General features: G+C 64.5%; 1 protein-coding gene across 3 annotated transcripts in view; it reads right to left on the minus strand.

Moving 5' to 3' along the window:
- Positions 1-17,705, minus strand: part of MAP7D1 (MAP7 domain containing 1) — a 37,946-nt gene that overhangs the window by 9,231 nt on the left and 11,010 nt on the right. For 2 of the 3 annotated variants that reach the window (XM_073317555.1, XM_073317554.1), the window contains exons 2-6: positions 7,234-8,241; positions 6,581-6,649; positions 5,151-5,314; positions 4,579-4,693; positions 1,206-1,316 (exon numbers count right to left, since the gene is read on the minus strand). In XM_073317555.1, coding sequence (XP_073173656.1) covers positions 1,206-1,316; positions 4,579-4,693; positions 5,151-5,314; positions 6,581-6,649; positions 7,234-8,241 — 1,467 coding nt within the window. The remainder of the gene's footprint in view (positions 1-1,205; positions 1,317-4,578; positions 4,694-5,150; positions 5,315-6,580; positions 6,650-7,233; positions 8,242-17,705) is intronic. The other variant, XM_073317556.1, reaches the window with a different exon arrangement.

The raw sequence follows: 17,705 nt of genomic DNA on the forward strand, positions 1-17,705 counted from the left end.
CTCACAGCTGACCCCCTGGCAGAGCCAGCTCCCCTCAGCCCCCGTGGGGCAGCTGAGCCACGTTCAGACAGCCCTGCCCCTGCCAGTCACCACCCCATCAGCTGCTCGGGTTATTTATACCTCCGCAGCACGGGAGGGCTGCAAACTCTCATCACTAGGCAACTGGCAAACAGAACAGCAGCTCGGGGGTTATAAATAGTCCTCCGGCGCGGGGAGCCGCGGTGCAGGGCTGGGAACAGGGCTCCGGCTCCTCGAGCAAGCTCCTTGCAGAGCCAGGCAGCCCGTGCAGGCAGCGGCCATGGGCCTGGCACTGCCAGCCTTCTTCGCGGCGAGCTGCCCTGCCTAGGAGCCCGTCTGGAGGGGCACGGCGCATACAGACTCCTGCTCCACCCGCCAGGCCCCCATGGCCCATGCTGCCAGGGCGGGGCGGAGCGGAGCCGGACCAAGAGCTAGCCCCTTCCCCCCCCCGAGCACTGCGGTGGGGGCGGGCCAGCTGTAGGCCAGCAGTCCGGAGGGCGCCATCCCTCAGCAACCCCCCCACCCTGCCCCATAGCCGATGGAGCCCAAGCTGCTGGCAGCCCAACCGTGACCCCATGCTCTGAGCACAGCAGCGCCATCCCCACCCCCTCCCCCCGGCTCACACATGCAACCCCAGGTGCCCCACATGCCAGTCACACTAACGGAGCATCACAAGCACCCGGCCTGCTCACCCTCCCCATCCCCCACCCAAGGGGCAGCAAGGACCCCAGTGCGTCTGGCACCAGCCCCTCTGGTGCTGAATTCACCGGCCCTGTGCAGCTTTCCCCCGGCTCCCTTGAGTGAGAGCTGCCGAGGGTGGGGGGCGATGCCCGAACATGGCCTCAGCTCCCACCGAACATGGGGGGTTCCCCAGAGAACCGGCTGGTTCCCCACTGGAGACCTGGGTCACAGGCAGAGCGCCACGCTGACAGGCCGGGGAGGATGCTTCGCCCAGCAAGCGAGGAGACACCTGCGGGCTCCTGGCTCTTCCTGCAAGAAAAAACAGCAAACGGCTTCTCCCCTCTCCATGGGCGGCACATTGCGAGGGCAGGGATTGGGGGGGGGTGGGCACTGCCTGGCACTCAAAGGGGCATCTCCCTAGTGCTGGGCTGGAGCTGGGGTCAGCTCCCTCAGCTGCTTCTCCCCACTGGCCCCATGCACTGGTGGGAAAGGCAAAGGTCTCTTACTTCTACTGGGAGAGTTCCAGAGAGTGGCGGAGGATTTGGAGAGCCGCTTGTTGATTATAGAGTCCACGTGTTTGGGGAGGTTAACAGCGGACACTGAGCACCGGCTCGCACCTAAAGGAGGGAAAAGACACAAGGGCATTAAGGTCACGGCGGCTGGAAGCCGGGGGAACCTTGCATGCAGGCATGCAGCATCGTGCGCCCCTCGAGTGGCAGGACGGAGCTCCCCTCGACGGGGATGTGGGCATTGGGGCGGAGGCTGGGGCTCCAGGAGGAGGTCTGCTCCCAGCACAGGACCGCAGGGGTGGAGGGGCAGCGTCAGAGCAGCCCAGCGCAGGCAGGAGACAGAGCCCTGGGAGCAGCACGCAGGAGGCACAAGGCAGCTGCTGGGATCCACTGAGAGCTGTTGAAACATCCACCGGGGGTGCTGGACGCTCTGCCCAGGGGAAGCTCCGGCTGGAGGGAGCGCTGAACAGCATCAGTGCCCCGTGGCACTCTGGCTTGGCCCGGCCCGTGAGGGGTTCTGCTCATCAGACAGGGATCTCCTCCTCCAGGACCTGGCTGGGTGCTTTGGGACGACGCACCTGGGCCCCGTACAGCTGGGCCTCTTGAGAAGCCGGGTCTGTGTCTGGTCTTGGAGGCTGCCAGGAGCAGGGGCGGTGCCAGGATGGGCTCAGAAGTTGCTGGTTGAGGACTCCAGCTTGGGGTCAAAGGGCAGTTCACCTCTCCTGAATCCAGCCCCATTGCACAGCGTAGCTGGCGCCAGCAGAGTTTGGTTGGAGAGGAGGCTGGGGGGGCGTGCGAGAGGGGGTGGGCCACAGGCACTAGACAGGCTCCCCCTAAACATACACACTGAACCCAGCCCCCCGACTCTACCAGTGGCCACTCGATCCTGTCCTGCTCCAGTCCCGGCCCTCTCTGAGCACGGCTCATTGCATCGCATGGCGCGGTGGGAGTTTGCATCAGAGTGCCATGGGCTGGGGACTAACCTCCATCTCAGACATGGGCCAGGGCAGGCTCAGCCCACCCGAGGGGCTGCCCCAGGGTGGAACTGCCCGCTCCAATCTAACTCATTGCAGCTTTCCCTGGTTGGGGTCAGCCCTCCCGGGGCGGTGCAGGGGAGGGGGAGCAGCTCGGCTACTGCCAGGAGTCCCAGCCAGGGACCAGCCATGGGACGGCTGGGAGGAGAGTTCCTGGGAAGGTCCCACAGTGCTCCAGGCAGCCCCACGCCTTGGAGGTGGGAGCTGGGGCTTCCTCTGCACCGAGCCAGCAGCTGCTGAGCGGCACAGGCTGGCAGCCAGAGCAGAGCCCTGAGGCAGGGACGTGGCACTCAGGCCAGGGCTCCAGGGCTGTCTGTGGGGCAGGTCTGGGCGCCCTTGGCCCAGATGCCAGGCGAGCCCGACGGAGCAGACCTCCTGCGCATCCCGACGCCCCACTGAGAGCAGGGAGCCTAGCAGCATGTGAGAGACCCCTGCAGCAGGATGGGGTGTCAGACAGGGCCGGGGGGAGCGGGAGAATCTCCTGTTCAAGTTCATTGCTTGGGAAAGAACCATTAAAAAAAATAATAAAAAATTAAGAGCAAAAAGGGGCTTTCCCCCCAGACTGCCTAGGGTCGGAATCTGCAAAAGCAGCTGCTGATGGGCGGAGCTGGCCCGAGACGCCAAGGGGGCTGCCCCATTGCGAGCTGCACAGCCTCTTGGACAATCAGATCCGGGGCATCCCATGCTGGGCTCCCCGGAACCAGAGGGCAGCGAGTCGGAGTGACAGGCGTCCCCAGCTGGCTGGGTTGCTCCAGACTGTTCAAGCACCTGTCAGAATTTGGGGCAGGGCCAGGGCTGGGCCCAGCTCTCCCAGGTCAGGACCCTGCCTGTGAACCCAGCTCCATCGACGGCTCCCAGTAGAAACAAACTAAACTCAGCCATTCCCTCCAAGTTCCCCCACAAACGGGACTTGGACTCAGCCAGCAGGCACCCCCACCTCTCTCATGCCACTGCCTCTCCAGTGCCTCGGCCTGCGCCCCTTACAGCCAGCCTCTAGCTGCTCTGGCTGCAAAGAGAACCCCAGAAACATGGCCCGCGTGTACATGAGGCAGAGATATTTACTTGAGTCTGCAGAGAGCCTGCACCCACAGCTTGGCAAGGAGAACCGCCCCATTCGCTCAGCGGCCCAGCCGGGATCACTTCAATGCCAGCACTGTTCACTATTTCACGCCTCACGTGTGGAAGAGCAGAGAGGGTTGTGGGGGCGTGTCCCTGATCTGCACAACTCAAGGGAGCAACGCTGCATTTTGGTGCCACGGGTGGGCAGCTTGGGGAGCTGCCTCCATAGGTTTCTTTCCCCTCAGTCAAAACGGAGCTGAGCCCAGCAGAGCCCTGGGCGTGGTGAAGCCGCACGCAGAGGCGGCTGAGCCAGGAGCTGCTCCCACCGACCCGGAGAGGGGACCTCACAGGGCGGAGCTTCTTTGTGGGCAGAGCTTCCCCCATTCGGGCCCTGCTCAGACCTGTTCGTTGGGGGGGGGGGGCGGCGCGAACCCTGGGCAGTGCCAGTCCCAGCTGAGTGCCCAGGAACGGGGGGGAGTGGCAGTAAAGGGGACAAATGACTCCGAGTCCCATCCCACCTGCCCGTGAGGGGCTCCCCGGAAGGCGAAGCGAACGCGATGCATGGCGCTCTGTGCAGCCCCAGCTCAGCACACGCAGACCAGCCGTCGACTGGCCCGCGCCATGGGGACGGGGTGACGGCGGCACGGGCCCCCAGAACGTCGTGCCATTCCCACACATGCTCACATTCCCAGCGAGACAGAGGGCGACACGGCACCAACACAGATCTGTAGTCCCAACGACCGGCCGACGTCACTCCCCTTCCTGCGGGCTGCCCAGAAACGGCCAGGCGGGGGCACGGCTTTGGAGACGGGGAGCGAGTGGGCGCCAACACCCCTGCCCGCGGATAGGACACCAGCCACTGAACTCCGCTGGGCAATGCGAACACGGAGAGCCCACACACAGGGCGAGGGCACCAAGAGCGACAACCCGGCGCAGAGGGAGGGGCCCTGACGGTCGCAGGGTACCACGCTGGTGCCGCTTTGCAGAAGGCAGCTGCTCAGGGGCAAGGAGGTTCTGATGGATCCCCCCGGCCCTGCCCCTACCTGGACACTGCAAACCTGTCCAGCCCCTCCCTCGGCCATTCCCAGCAGCAGCCTGGAGGCAGGCTGCGGTGGGTGAACCCTGGCACAGCCGACTGAAGAGCCTGGCCCGCTGCAGAGAGCCCGGTGCCCCACGTGGCCTAGGATTCCACATCCCCCCCCTTTCATCTTTGCACGCCAGTGGGGAGCCCAGGCAGCTTGTGCCCAGCCAGGCGTGCGCCTGAGCCCCCGACTCACCATCCTTGTGCCGGGAGGAGTTCTGGTGCAGCGCGCCAGCCCATGACCACCTCTGCTGCCGGATCTCGGCCCAGGTCTTCTTGGCTGACCTCTGGATGGCGGCTTCGTAGCGCTCCTGCGACAAGGAGAGGAGGGGGTGAAAGGCTGGGGGAGCAGGCATCCCAGCATCGGGGCCCCGCCTGAGGGGCCGGGGTGAGGGGCTGGCTCTGAAACAAGTACCGGGGAAGGAGAAGCAGCCGTGACGTGGGCTCCATAGCGAGCCAGGACAAGCACCTGTCGCCAGCCGCCCCCAGCACTGCCAGGGCCTGTGGAGGGAGGCGCAGGACACGGGTCTGTGGGTGCAGGGGGAGCTGGGGAGCAATTGCATGCTGGGGGCGTGCAGGGGCACAGGGGAGGCGGGGTGGGGCATGCAGTGGGGGTTACAAGTGCACAGGGGAGGTGGGGCCTGGGGTGACTCTTCTAAGGGCTGGAGAGTTTGGGGTGGTTTTTCCATCCTGTTTTGTGCCTGGAGATCTCGTACCCAGGGGTGTTTTATGCCAACCAAAGGCTGCCCCCCCCATCCCCGCTCCCACCTTGTTCTTCTCTAGCTTCTGTCTCTGGCGCTCCTCCAGGATGGCCCGACGCTTCTCCGCCTTCAGCCTCTGCTCCTCCAGCCGCTTCCTGCGCTCCTCCAGCTGCCTCTCCCGCAGCACCTTGGCCTTCTCCTCCTTCTCCAGCCACAGCGCTCGCTTGGTGGCTGCCAAGAGAGAGCGCGGCTGTGAGGGGATGGAGCCCGCAACACGCAGCCCCCGGCGAGCTGGCCGGCCTGCGCCACAGGGCCAGGCTGGGCTGGGTTCCTGCCCGGGCCGGGTTCCTGCCCAGGGCCATGGCTTGGGTGGTTGGGCTCAGGCCGCAGCGCCCCACCCCGGCCCTTCCAGTTAAGTCATGACAGTGCAGGGCCTCTAGAAACGGCCCTTTCCGTCCTGGGCCTCTCTGCTCTTGGGGCCAGGCAGTGCCAAGCACGATGGGCACCCCATCTAAGCTGGCCCCCTTTCACTGCCCCAGGCAGATACAGCAAAGGAGGGCAGGGGAGGGCACCCGGGCCCAGCTCCGATGCCCAGGAGGCAGCCCCCAGCACAGTGTTGCTGTCCACAGGCATGATGGACTTTTCCCCCTTCCTCCGGACACTGGCCAGGCAACAGCGGGGGGAGCAGTGGCCACTCTGGATCGGCAGGGGATGGGGCACTGCCTGAGGAAGGGTGGGAAGCCCTGGGACAGCACCTCTGACTGTCCGCTCGCTTAGATCCCCCCAGGGAGTGCTGGAGCAGAAGCTCTGGAGGGGCCCAGAGCTGGACAGGGTGGGGCCGTGCAGCTGCTGGGGTCAGGTGGCCGGAGGAGCTGGGCTCTGCCAAGCTCCCTGCAGGCGGAAGCCCACGGCAGGAGTCAGAGCCACAGGTGTCGGGGGAGGATTTGGGGCAGAGGCACCCGCAGCAACGGCTGGGCGCGGAGGGGAGGAGCCCGGGGCCAGGACAAAAGGGAGTAGAGAAGCCGGCCTGAAAAGCATATTCAGGGAAACAATGGGGGAATGAGGGTGGAAATAGTTGGGAGACAAGGAGGCTGCTGTGTGGGGACGCAGAGGGGGCCCTGCAGTGCGACTGCCGGGAGCTGCAAGAGCACGAGGCCCTGGCTCGCTCAGGGCTCCTGGGGCAGCAGGGGCACCATGTTTCGCCAGGATCCCACCGCCCGGGCCTAATCCTGCGACTCCCGGCTAATCAGACTCCCAATGAACCCACAGAGCTCCTCTAACTGGGTTTGTCTTTATCCCGCTTTCCCCTTTGAGAACCAAATCCAGGCCACGTCCCTGGTGCCCACGGCGCCCTCTCCACGCTGCCGTGTGCCCATCGCCCACCAGAGACAAACAGGTCCCCAGAGCCCAGGGCACCCGCACACACGGCCCTCTCCCCCAGCTCCCTTCTGCAAGGGGCCTGGCCTGGGGCTTACGCCAGCCTCACTGGCTCCTCACCCAGGTACTTGGCCCGCTCTTCCCTCCGCTCCTTCGCCTGCCTCTGCCTTGCTTCAGCTTTCTGGGCACCTGGGGGGAGACGAGAGAAAATCTGCTCAGCACAGGGCTCTGAAGCCCTACCCTGGCCCCAGCCAGCCGGCCAGGGGAGGCTCGGGACATCTGCTGGGCAGAGGGGAAGGCGCCCGACGTGTGATCCATGAGGGTTGTGCCTGTTGCCTCTTTGCCCTGGACACATGGCCTCAGCCAAGAGCTGCCCAGGGAACCGGACCGTGGCCTGAGAGCACGGGCAGGTGCTCCGTGCCGTGACCGGCGCAGCCCCCATGCTGGCCAGGATGCTCCCGCTAATCCCTGCAGAGGGGTGCTCTGGGGCCGCACACCCGCCCCGGGCCCCAGCTGCCCTGGGCAGTCCCTGCAAAGCCTGGTTCAGCCCCCAGAGCCGGCTGCAGGGATCAACGCACCAGCTCCTGTGAGTGAGCTCCACGATGGGGAGATCCCAGGCGCCATGTGGGCCAGCCACGGGCACTCGGGTCATCCCAGCCCCGCTGCTCTGGGCCTGTCCGCCAAGCGGGAATCATCCCTTCGGGCCAGGGCTATGGGGGCAGAAGAGGAGGTACCCAAGGCCCTGTGCAGCACTGCCCCAGAGATGCACGCACCTTGCTTGGGTCTGGGGCTGGTGGCCGCTGCGGCAGGTGGCGGAAAAGCGGCGGTGGCAGGGGATGGCCCATCGCTCCTGGGGGGTAGCGTTTCTCCCGTGGGGGCGGCTGCAGCTGGGGAAAGCCGGGCATTTCCTGGAGGGCTCTTTGCTCCTGAAGGGGTCTCTTCCACAGGGGCTGGAGCAACTACTGGGGCTGGCTGGTGTCTGGGGCTGGCTGGCTGGCTGGCTGAGGCTGGCTGTGGGGGCAGAGCGTCTCCTGGAGATGGGGGGGCAGCAGCAGGGGCTGGCTGGTCTCGCCGGGGGGGCAGAGCTTCTCCTGGAGGTCGGGGGGCAGCGGCAGGGGCTGGCTGGTCTCGCTGGAGGGGCAGAGCTTCTCCTGGAGGTGGGGGGGCAGAGGCAGGGGCTGGCTGGCCTCGCTGCGGGGGCAGGGCTTCTCCTGGAGGTGCGGGGGCAGCGGCAGGGGCTGGCTGGTCTCGCCGGGGGAGCAGAGCTTCTCCTGGAGATGGGGGGGCAGAGGCAGGGTCTGGCTGGTCTCGCCGGGGGGGCAGAGCTTCTCCTGGAGATGGGGGGGCAGAGGCAGGGGCTGGCTGGTCTCGCTGGAGGGGCAAGGCTTCTCCTAGAGGTGCGGGGGCAGGGGCTGGCTGGTCTCCCCAGGGCGGCAAGGCTTCTCCTGGAGGTGGGGGGGCAGCGGCAGGGGCTGACTGGCCTCGCTGTGGGGGTAGGGCTTCTCCTGGAGGTGGGGGGGCAGCAGCAGGGGCTGGCTGGTCTCCCTGGGGGGGCAGGGCTTCTCCCAGAGGGGTCACTGCAACAGGGGTGGATGTGGCAGGGGGGGAGGGCTGGTCGCTCTGGGGTGGGATGCAGTCTCCCATAGGGGTCGCTGCGGGAGGGGCAGGCCAGTCACTCCTGGGGGGCAGTGTTTCTCCTGTAGACGGGGAGGAGGCTGCAGCAGGAGCTGGCTGGTCACTCTTGGGGGGGACGCTCTGCCCTGAAGGGATTGCTGCTTTAGCTGAAACACAGAAGCAGAAGAGAACAAGGTCAATCCTTCCCCAGAGCCCAGGCCAGCCCCACGCTTGGGCCCCAGGGAAGATCTCCACCATGTTGGGGCAGGAATCGGGGGAGGTCGGCATGCCAGAGCCCCGCTCTGCCACCCCACCCCACCCCAGCGCCCTGGCCCATGGCCTCACTCAGCAGCAACCCCTGCCAGCCGCGTTCCAGGGCCAGGGTGATCAGTGGCCGGGCAGGGCCGTCCTGGCATCGTCCTGGCTCCACGGGGCCGCCAGCGGTGCCCATCTGCACTGGGCCATAGCGGCAGAGGGGAGCCAGTTGGCACCGCCCTCCCCAATGGGCGCAGACTCTTCTAGCCTCGAAACAGGAACCAAGGACAGGATGTGAGAAGTGACACTGAACACTGCTCACTCCAGCCCCAGGGCCTGTGACTCACGGCCTGGCTCCCACTCCCAGCTCCCCGAGTACCCCTCTCCCCCCAGTCCCTCAGCAGCCCCCTCCAGCTCTGCCAGGCATGGGGCAGCCCCTGGGGGCCCCCATGCGTCTCATACAAGGGCCACCCAGTGCTGCTCTCTCAGGCCTGGGCAGTGGGGTCAGCCCCAGCGGAGGAGGCTGGGCTTGGAACCACCCTGGCGGGCGGCTTGCCCAGGGCACATTTCTGGGCACTGCTGGGCCCAGATCCCACAGGCCCTGCCTTGCCCCCTCCCGAACACAGCCGTGCCTCCCATGGAGGGCAGGGCCCCACGGCAGTTAGCAGTTGCCCACGCGCCCCACAACCCCCACAGTCACACAGCCCCATGCTACAGGTGCCAGGCACATCGCGTCCCTCTGGCCAGCTCACACAATGCATAGAGCGCCCATCGGCCAGGGCCTGGCACTGCCCGGCACCGGCCATCAGCCAGCAGGGCACAAAGCCACCCTGTTTCCTGTGGGAGCAGCTGCCTGCCCTACTCCCAGGTGGGGGCCGAGGGTCCTGGATCCTTGGCTCAGAGCTAAGCCTGCCCCAAAACAGTACCACTCACAAGGGAAGGGTTCCCGGGGTGGGGAAGGGGAGGGCCTGGGGCTGGACAGATTGCACGGCAGGAGGCAGGACCCCCCCGGCTGGCTGTGGGTACAGCACCCCATCCCTTCCCAGCGCTGGAGTGGGAACTGCCTTTCCCAGCCCAGGACAGTGCCCTCCCAGCTCCCACCACGTCATCGCTCCAGCCCAGCTCTGGTCCCAGCAGCCGAGACAGAGCCTGCGGCAAGTGCTCTGCGCACAACAATTGACTAATGCTGCAAGAATGTCCATGTGAGGCCGAGGCATCTCCAGCAACCAAAGGCAGCCTCCCCCGTGCAGGGCCACCCAGCGCCTCCCGCACCCCACCCGCTCCCACAGGAAGCGACAGACTGGGCCTGACCGGATGGACGGACAGGACTCTCCCAGCCCAGCAGGAGCGAGACAAAGCAGGGGAACACACACACACACCCCATCCCCGTCCCCCCCCCACACACACACAGCTGGGTTGGTGGGAGTCAGCAGAGAGCGGGGCAGGCTCCTGCCCATGGCTACAAGAGGGCGCGTTGGGAGGGCACCCCACACCCACCGTCATAGAGCCGTGCGGGCCGTCCAGCAGAGCTGGCAAGCTCAGCGCCGGTTCAGATACAGGCTAGTGGGGGCGGCAGTTCAGGATCGAGGGGCACTGATGTTCCTTTGGGAGCGTGGTACCAAAAGGTCACCCGGAGTGAAGGTGCCATGACTTGTTTGCTACCTGGGGCTCAGGACACTTGCCCCTTCGCTGGCAGCACCCAGGTCCCTGCCCGCTGACGAGAGGCGTCGGCCCCCTCCGGCTGCAGTGGGGCCTGCGTGCGGGTTGGAGAGCGCGTCCCCTTGGGAGCGGTTTATCCCAGCCCTGGCGTCGGGGCTGCCCGTGTCCATCACAGGAGCCAGGCAGGAATTCGCAATGCCAGCAAGTGGGGATGGAGAAGGGCCTGGATCCAGGGCTGTTGCATTAGTAAAAAGAAAAGGAGGACTTGTGGCACCTTAGCGACTAACCAATTTATTTGAGCATGTGCTTTCGTGAGCTACAGCTCACTTCATCGGATGCATGCCGTGGAAAGTATAGAAGACGTTTTTATACACACAAACCACGAAAAAATGGGTGATTACCACTACAAAAGGTTTTCTCTCTCCCCACCCCACTCTCCTGCTGGTAATAGCTTATGTAAAGTGATCGCTCTCCTTACAATGCGTACGATAATCAAGGTGGGCCATTTCCAGCACAAATCCAGGTTTTCTCCCCACCCCCCCAACACACACACAAACCCACTCTCCTGTTGGTAATAGCTTATCTAAAGTGATGACTCTCCTTACAATGTGTTGCATTAGTGTGTCACTATGGAGCGTCCACAGAGGAGTCCGACGGACGGACACACACATAGGAAGGGCACGGGCAGCTAAGCCAACGCCTGTCCCCACAGACAAGCCGTTGCCTCAGCCTGCCCACTGGGCCCAGGCTGCCCCCATTACGCCAAGGGGTCACAGACGCATCATAAGGCGGCACGGCCAATGGGAAAAGTGCCCCCAGCCATAGGGCCCTGGGGGAGCAGGCCCACCAGATGCCAATCACCGGGCTGGACCACGTGGGTGCTCTCCCCACACTGGTGCCATGGCGGCATGGCAGCAACATGGCCAGTGGCTGCACCAAGGCCCCATCAGCGCTAGCCCAGGAGAGGGCAGCCCCTGGGCAGTTTGGGAGGGGCCAGGATCCCACCGCAGATGCAGGGGGGCCTGCAGTGCCGTGGGGTCCCTGGTGGGACACCGCCACGGTCCAGGCTGGGGAGAGTGTGATGGCACTGCTCTCCCAGAGCCCTGGCCACTCCTGGGACGGCGAAGGGCCCAGAACCCTCCAGGGAAGGGGCCTGACCATGGCTAGTCCCTTCCCCACACTCCCACCCCTAACGAGGACCAAGAGCTAACCCGTCCAGGCTCTGCTCTGTGGCTAGGGTGGCTCGTGCCTGCTCCATGCACCTGGGCACCAGTCGATCCCTGTGACCCCCTCTCCCAAGCGCGGCGCCCTCGCTTCCCCGAGCGGGATCACACCTCTGAGCTCCTCAATTCAGAACTCAGCTGGGGCAAAACTGCCAGCACTGACCTCCCCCGCAGCGGGGAGGAGACAGACGGACGGACGGACGGACATGGAGGGGCACTGGCTGCCCCAGCACAGGACACGATCGAACCCACAAAGGGCCTTCACTGTGGTCAAAAAGTCAGCGTGCAGCTGGGCATGAACAGCTGCCTCTGTGTGCCAGGCAGAGGGGCACTGGCAGAGCCATGGGCGGCCTAGGGCTGGGACAGCAGCAAGGGCTGTGGGTCGGGACTGAGGGGCACCGGCAGAGGTGGGGGGGAAGGGAGGTAGGGAGTTGGCCCTAACCCTGATTTCTCTGTCTCGCTGGCATTGCCTCCAACACACCCAAAGAGCCCTCCCCAAACAGGTAAATCCCTGACACACAGAAACCCATTTCCCCAGTGGCAGGAGCTGGCCCTGGTCCCTGCGCCCACAGACACAGCGTCCCCCGCCTCTGCGAGGAATTGCTCATGCATGCACCTCTCCTGCCAGGCTGCTCCCACCCATCAGTCTGCTGCGGCGTGGGCACGTTACATGCCAGATCAAAGGGGCGTTTTGTTTACAAGGCAGCGGGTGTCAGCATTGGCATCACCGGGGCCGCACAGGCAGCGTGAGCCGGGCAGCTCGGCTCCAGGACTCACGGCCCCCGTGCAGCCGCACCAGGACAGCTTTGGCCCAGTTGGGCCAGATTCTCACAGAGCTCAGCACCGGTCCTCGGGGCTGGGTTCCTGGAGAGCTCTGCTCGCAGTCAGGCTTGGAAACAAGGGCTGAATTCTCATGCCCAGCAGCTCCCAACTGGGACACCAACAGCCAGAACCTCCAGAGAACCCAGAACCGAGTGTGAGCTCAACAGGGCATCCAGCCCCATGGACCCAGCTCCCAAATTGTGATGCCAAGGCCAGGGGTCAGTTACACCCCCCTCCCGCCACCTTCTGCTGCACTGTGTTTGCCAGCCGCTGCTCAGAGCCATAATCACCGCTCTCCATCCGTTAGGCTTAAATGTGACACGTTCTAACCCCAATGTCCCGGTCGGGGGCTGCCTGCACCGATTGCTCCTCTAACCTCTAACTGCGAGGGCCCTGCCTGGGCAGCCTGGCTCGGCTATGGAGGGGTTTGGGAGCCGGGATGGGCAGTGGGATCCCAGCCCATGCTTTCATAGCTCACGAGATTTACTGCACCGATTCCCTCCATGCCCCTGCTCAGAGAACCGAGCGCTCAGCTGCTCCTGCCCATTCACGGAGCAGCACGAGAGAAAAGCCAGAGCACGCTGCAAGGGCGACACGCGCCGGGCACGCACCAGAGGGACGAATGCCACTTCCAGCCCATTCGCCAGCCCCAGGAGCGGGGCCGAGGTTGGGTCAGAACCAGGAGAGGGTGGAAACTGTAACACAGCGTGTTTGGAGAAGTCTTGGGAAGGGCGTGTGCCCGATGGGGGAGAAGCGGGCGCACGGGCACGTCTCAGTCCATCCATAGGAGTCTGCCTTCGTAACACCATGGACAGAAAACTCCCCATTCAGACACAGGCCTGCCAGGTTCGAGGGACTCACGCTCACACAAAGACTGACCAGGAGAACCCGTGTGCCCGTCAGTGCAGCCCTAGCTCAGCAGCAGTGACTCAGCCAGCCTGGGCCTCGGAAAGCAGCCAATTCCCTGGCCAGGCTGTTGCAAAGCCACTGAATAATCGCCTAGACTAAAACAAGCAGGGAGCAGCCTGGGAAGCACTGGGCCAGCTAAGTAACTGCTGCAGCAGCCGCCAGGGAGGGGCAGGAGAGACGCCCAGCTCCCCGGCAGGGGGAGGTCACTCCTGGGCAGTCCAATCTCATCCTTGGCACATTTCCTCTTTTCCTGACCTCGCTCGCCTGCATCCAAAGGCCCAGCCAGCGCCCAGCCCTTCTTTGGCCCCCTGCGGAGATCCCCTGGCCACTGGGCGCAGCGGGAGGGGCACATGTGCAATGCGGTGTGGGCACGCTGGACGTGCAGTGCAGCTGTGCCATCCTTGCACACTCACAGAGCACCAGCAGGGTGCGTGGAGACGCCGCTGCCCCATGGCGTCTCCTGGCCTCAGCCTGGGTTACGGGGCCAGTATGGATGAGTGGCCAAGGACGTTGGAAGCTCGCATGGGAACAGTTCAAAGCCCCTCGGCAGGAAGTGCCAGTTATAAGCAAGCAGGTGACAACTGATTAGCGTCTATTAATCCTTTATAAATGTGACCTTAATACACAGCGTGACCCAGACCCCCGCCTCTGGCCAGGCCCTGCTACCAGCATCCTTGGTGGGAAGGGCTGCCAGAGCCCTGTCTACACGAGGGCACCTGCCCGGGGAGAGTCTTTCCTAAGCTTGTGGGTCACCCAGTCAGCTGTGGCTCCGTGTTCCCAGCACAGCCGTGGAGACCCAGCCCCTGAACACACCACATCTGAGCTGGGATCCCATGAATCCCGCTGACCATGCCGCAGATGGGAAGGGGATCAGGCCAGCAGAAACCAGGCACTGGGGGCTCAAAGGCCTGAGAGCAGCTCTGTCTGCAGCCCAACACTGTCCCCACCCCGAGCCCGCCCCAGGAACAGGCTGTCACCGACTCCCTGGGCGATGCTCTGGAACTGCTCCCTACTAAGCCAGTCAGGACTCTGGGGAAGTCTCCTTTCTGGGAGCAGACTGTCTGCAGGGGACACAGCTCACCCAGCTTCCACCTTCCTGGATCTGACCTCGGAGCCTTCAGCATCCTCTGACCCTCCATGTGCCTCCCACAGCCAGTCCGCCCAGGCGGGGTCCTGGGGAAGCCAGAGGGTCCTGCCCCCCGACTTCGCAGTCAGACATGACTCTCAGCCAGCCAGTAAAACAGAAGGTTTATTAGACGACAGGAACATGGGCTAAAACAGAGCTTGTAGGTGCAGAGAACAGGACCCCTCAGCCGGGTCCATTTTGGGGGGGCAGTGAGCCAGACAATCATGTCTGCCCTTCACTCCATGTCCCGAGCCAGCCCCAAACTGAAACTCCCCTCCAGCCCCTCCTCCTCTGGGCTTTGTTCCTTTCCCAGGCCAGGAGGGCACCTGATTCCTTTGTTCTCCAACCCTTCAGCTTTCACCTTGCAGGAGGGGAAGGGCCCAGGCCATCCGTTGCCAGGAAACAGGGTGTCGGCCATTCTCTGTGTCCAGACCCCTGCACACACCTGCCCTCTAGGGCTCTGCAACCATCACACACCCTTATCCCACCCCCTAGAGACTTAAGAACTGCCTAGGGGAAATGAGGCACCCCCACACTATTCAGAGGAAACACTGAGAACAGTCCTGCTTCGTCACACAGGCTCCAAGCCCCAAGGAGCATGCCGGGGGCTGGCACCGTCTGGCTGTGGGAGCCAACTGGGGGCACCATTTGGCTGCTGCACGCGGAGCTGGCGCCCTGCTCCGTTTGGGGGAGAGGGGCTGCGTTCTGCTCCCTTGGCGCTGGCTGTGTCTCTTCAGGGAGCCATCAGCCCCAAACTCTGCCGAGAGACCGTGGGAGCAGCAGCTCCGGCCAGGAGACCCCAATGGGACCCGCAAGCCGCTGGTGGCAGGGAAGGGCGACGCTGCCATGATTGCTGAGCGTTCGCGTGGGGAATGCCTACCAGAGCTGCAGGGTGCAGCCAGCCCGTTCAGACACACACATGCACAAGGGCACGCGCATGGCGAGTCGTCGCTTTGCCCGGGGAAGTGAGGCCTCCCCTCAGCTCCAGGGCCACAGCCCTGCCTATCACAGCAGTGTGGGGCCTCTTGGGGGGTTCAGACCTTGCACTCCAGACTGAACAGACCCTGACGTCATGGTTTGTAAATAACGGTCTGATCCAGCACTATCTAGAGCTTAGAGCAGAGCCCTGGGAGCCAGGACTCCTGGGTTCTGTGTTCTCAGCTCTGGGAGGAGAGTGGTGTTTGGAGAAGGGGGTGGAGGGGTGAGAGAGCTAGGACTCCTGAGTTCTATTCCAGACTCTGCATGCCTCAGTTTCCCTATCTATAGAACACCCGGGACTATTAGGAGGCCCAGCCACTGCTCTCAGATCAGTCTATGTATGGAAACCTCCCGGCTGGGACGTGCCCCTGCACCAGCAGTGGGGAGGCTGAAGTGCAGGCAGCCCTAGGGCAGTCAGCGCGTGCCAAGCTGCACGGGAGGTGAGATGTGGCCGCAGAGCTGGCCCCTCCCCAGCAGGGTGACGTAATGCGCCCCGAGAGCCGAGGGTTGGGTAATGTTTGCAAAGCACTCTGCAACCTGGGGCTGGACAGGGCCACAGAGACATGAGCTGCATAAAGGGCCCTGGCACCACTCCTGCCACAGTCAGGACAGGGGAGAAAAACAAACGCACAAGGGCCAGCCCTGGCTGGCTCCTGATGGCACCACGGAGCACCCACAGGGCCAGGGGCTGGCAGGCCAGGACATCCCCGCTGCCGTCTCGGCACTTTGGCCACAAAGGCAGCAAGCTGCCGGTCGGTATTACCCAGCATGCGGCTGGCAAGGGGCCATTTGCTCTAGCGCAGGGGCTGCCTAGGGAGAGCGTCCCTGGGGATCCCAGAGACACCCCGTGCCACCGGCAGAGGCCTGCTCACCCAGGGCCTTCGAGAGCAGCCCTGGCACTGGGAGGCAATGGCATCGCTTCCCAGCAGCAGCCCAGCCCACAGCTGGAAGGGCTTATTCCAGGGGAGAACGTAGAAAAACCACCAGTGATGGGCACCCCACCCTCAGTGCCCCCTACCACATCGTGCAGGCCCCCCCCAGCACATTCTGCACCCTGCCTTGCAGCTCCTGCAGGGAGGCATCCTGGCAGGCGAGCCCAGCTCCCGGTCACTGCCAGGGCTGGGGAGACAACGGGAGGAGGGAGAGCTGCAGCCCAGAAGCTGGAGGTGGCAGCCTCATGGGTTCTTGGCTGTCTGGGCTGGACCAGCTCCGCCCGGCTGCGTGGTAAGAACCGCCCCGGCCCTCTGCCCACAGCACTGGGTGCGTCTGCACAGGACTCTGCCCAGTGCAACCCTGCAATCAACGGAACCAGCTCTGCCCGCAGCCCCTGTGCCCCCTGCACAGCAATGCCCCCGGTACTGGGGGGCAGGCAGGAGGGGGACTAGCAGGGTCCCCCATCCTGGGGCTGGCAATGTCCTGCACAGGAGGGGTCAGCGAGCTGCTATGTTGCAATGCCGGCGGGTCCTGCACATGGCACAGACCAGCTTGGCTGCTCCAACGGGTTAGACATGCGTGTGCATTTCCACCAGAAGCGGCAGCTCCGGTCTGCCCTGTCCTAATGCCCCAAGCCCTCCCGGGGTGCCACCTCCAGGGATTCGGCCTCCGCTCTGCCCGCCTCGGACCTAGCACTGAACCAGCCACCCCAGCACTGGCCTAGTGCACACAGGCCAGGGAGGGAGCCCAAGGGGGCTTGGCATGAGCCAGAGACAGCCCCTTCACAAACCTGTCCTGTCCCATTTCCCCCCCACACACACTGCACCCCTTCTCTGCCGCCCCAGGGCAGAGCTGCTGGCAGGTTTGGCTGCACATGGAGCCAGATCCGGCGAGGAGACTCTGGCCATCTACGGGCCAGGGGTAGTTGAAGGTATCACCACCACCCCCCAGGGTCACAGCTCCCTGGGCACCCACACCCAGACGGCCCTCCATGGCCAAGCCAGACAAAGACTCTCTGAGAGGCAGCCATGTCCTGCCCCACCCGGGGGCCTGCAGCCACCAGATGAGCGAAAGCTTCAAGCCCAGGATGACGCCTCAGAACAGATGGCAATACTTTCCCAGATCCCCAAACGTGCCCAAGGCCAGGCTGGGGGATGGGCGACCCTGCCCAACGCCAAGAGCAATCAGGGTCCCGCTGCGGGCCCTGACCCCTGTCTGGATCCCCCTGCACACGATTTCCCTTCAGGCCTCTCGGACCTGCAGCCGAACCGCTGTGGGCTGCAGAATTAGTGGGCTCGGCAGGGTCAGGCTTGGCCAGTGGGCAGATGGGAACCCTCCTAGGAAAGCCCAGCCGGTGCTTCGGGAAGCAGGCTGGGGGACGCAGTCGGGGCGCTCTCCCCTCGCAGCCAGCGCGGATCCCAATGCACCAGGGCTGCATGAGGCCATGTCATGCTGCAGTATCAGCGGTGTGTGAGATAAGATGTAGGATGGGGACCAGGCTGCTGGCGGCCATTAGGGACCCCCGGTTCCCTCACTTGCAGCTTAGCCTCTTGGAAGAGCTCACCGAGAACATGATGCCAGAGAAACAGGCCTGGAGGCGGGTTCCTGGCCCCCAACGGCTGCAGGTCTGGATCCTTGACGCTGCAGAGAGCTCCTCTCCCTGGGCATGGAGTCAGCAAGGCTAACGTACATCCAGTTAGCACCAGGCAGACAGGAAACACCACCC

The sequence above is a fragment of the Lepidochelys kempii genome, chromosome 19 (assembly GCF_965140265.1).
Source record: "Lepidochelys kempii isolate rLepKem1 chromosome 19, rLepKem1.hap2, whole genome shotgun sequence".
Classification (NCBI taxonomy): Eukaryota; Metazoa; Chordata; order Testudines; family Cheloniidae; genus Lepidochelys; species Lepidochelys kempii.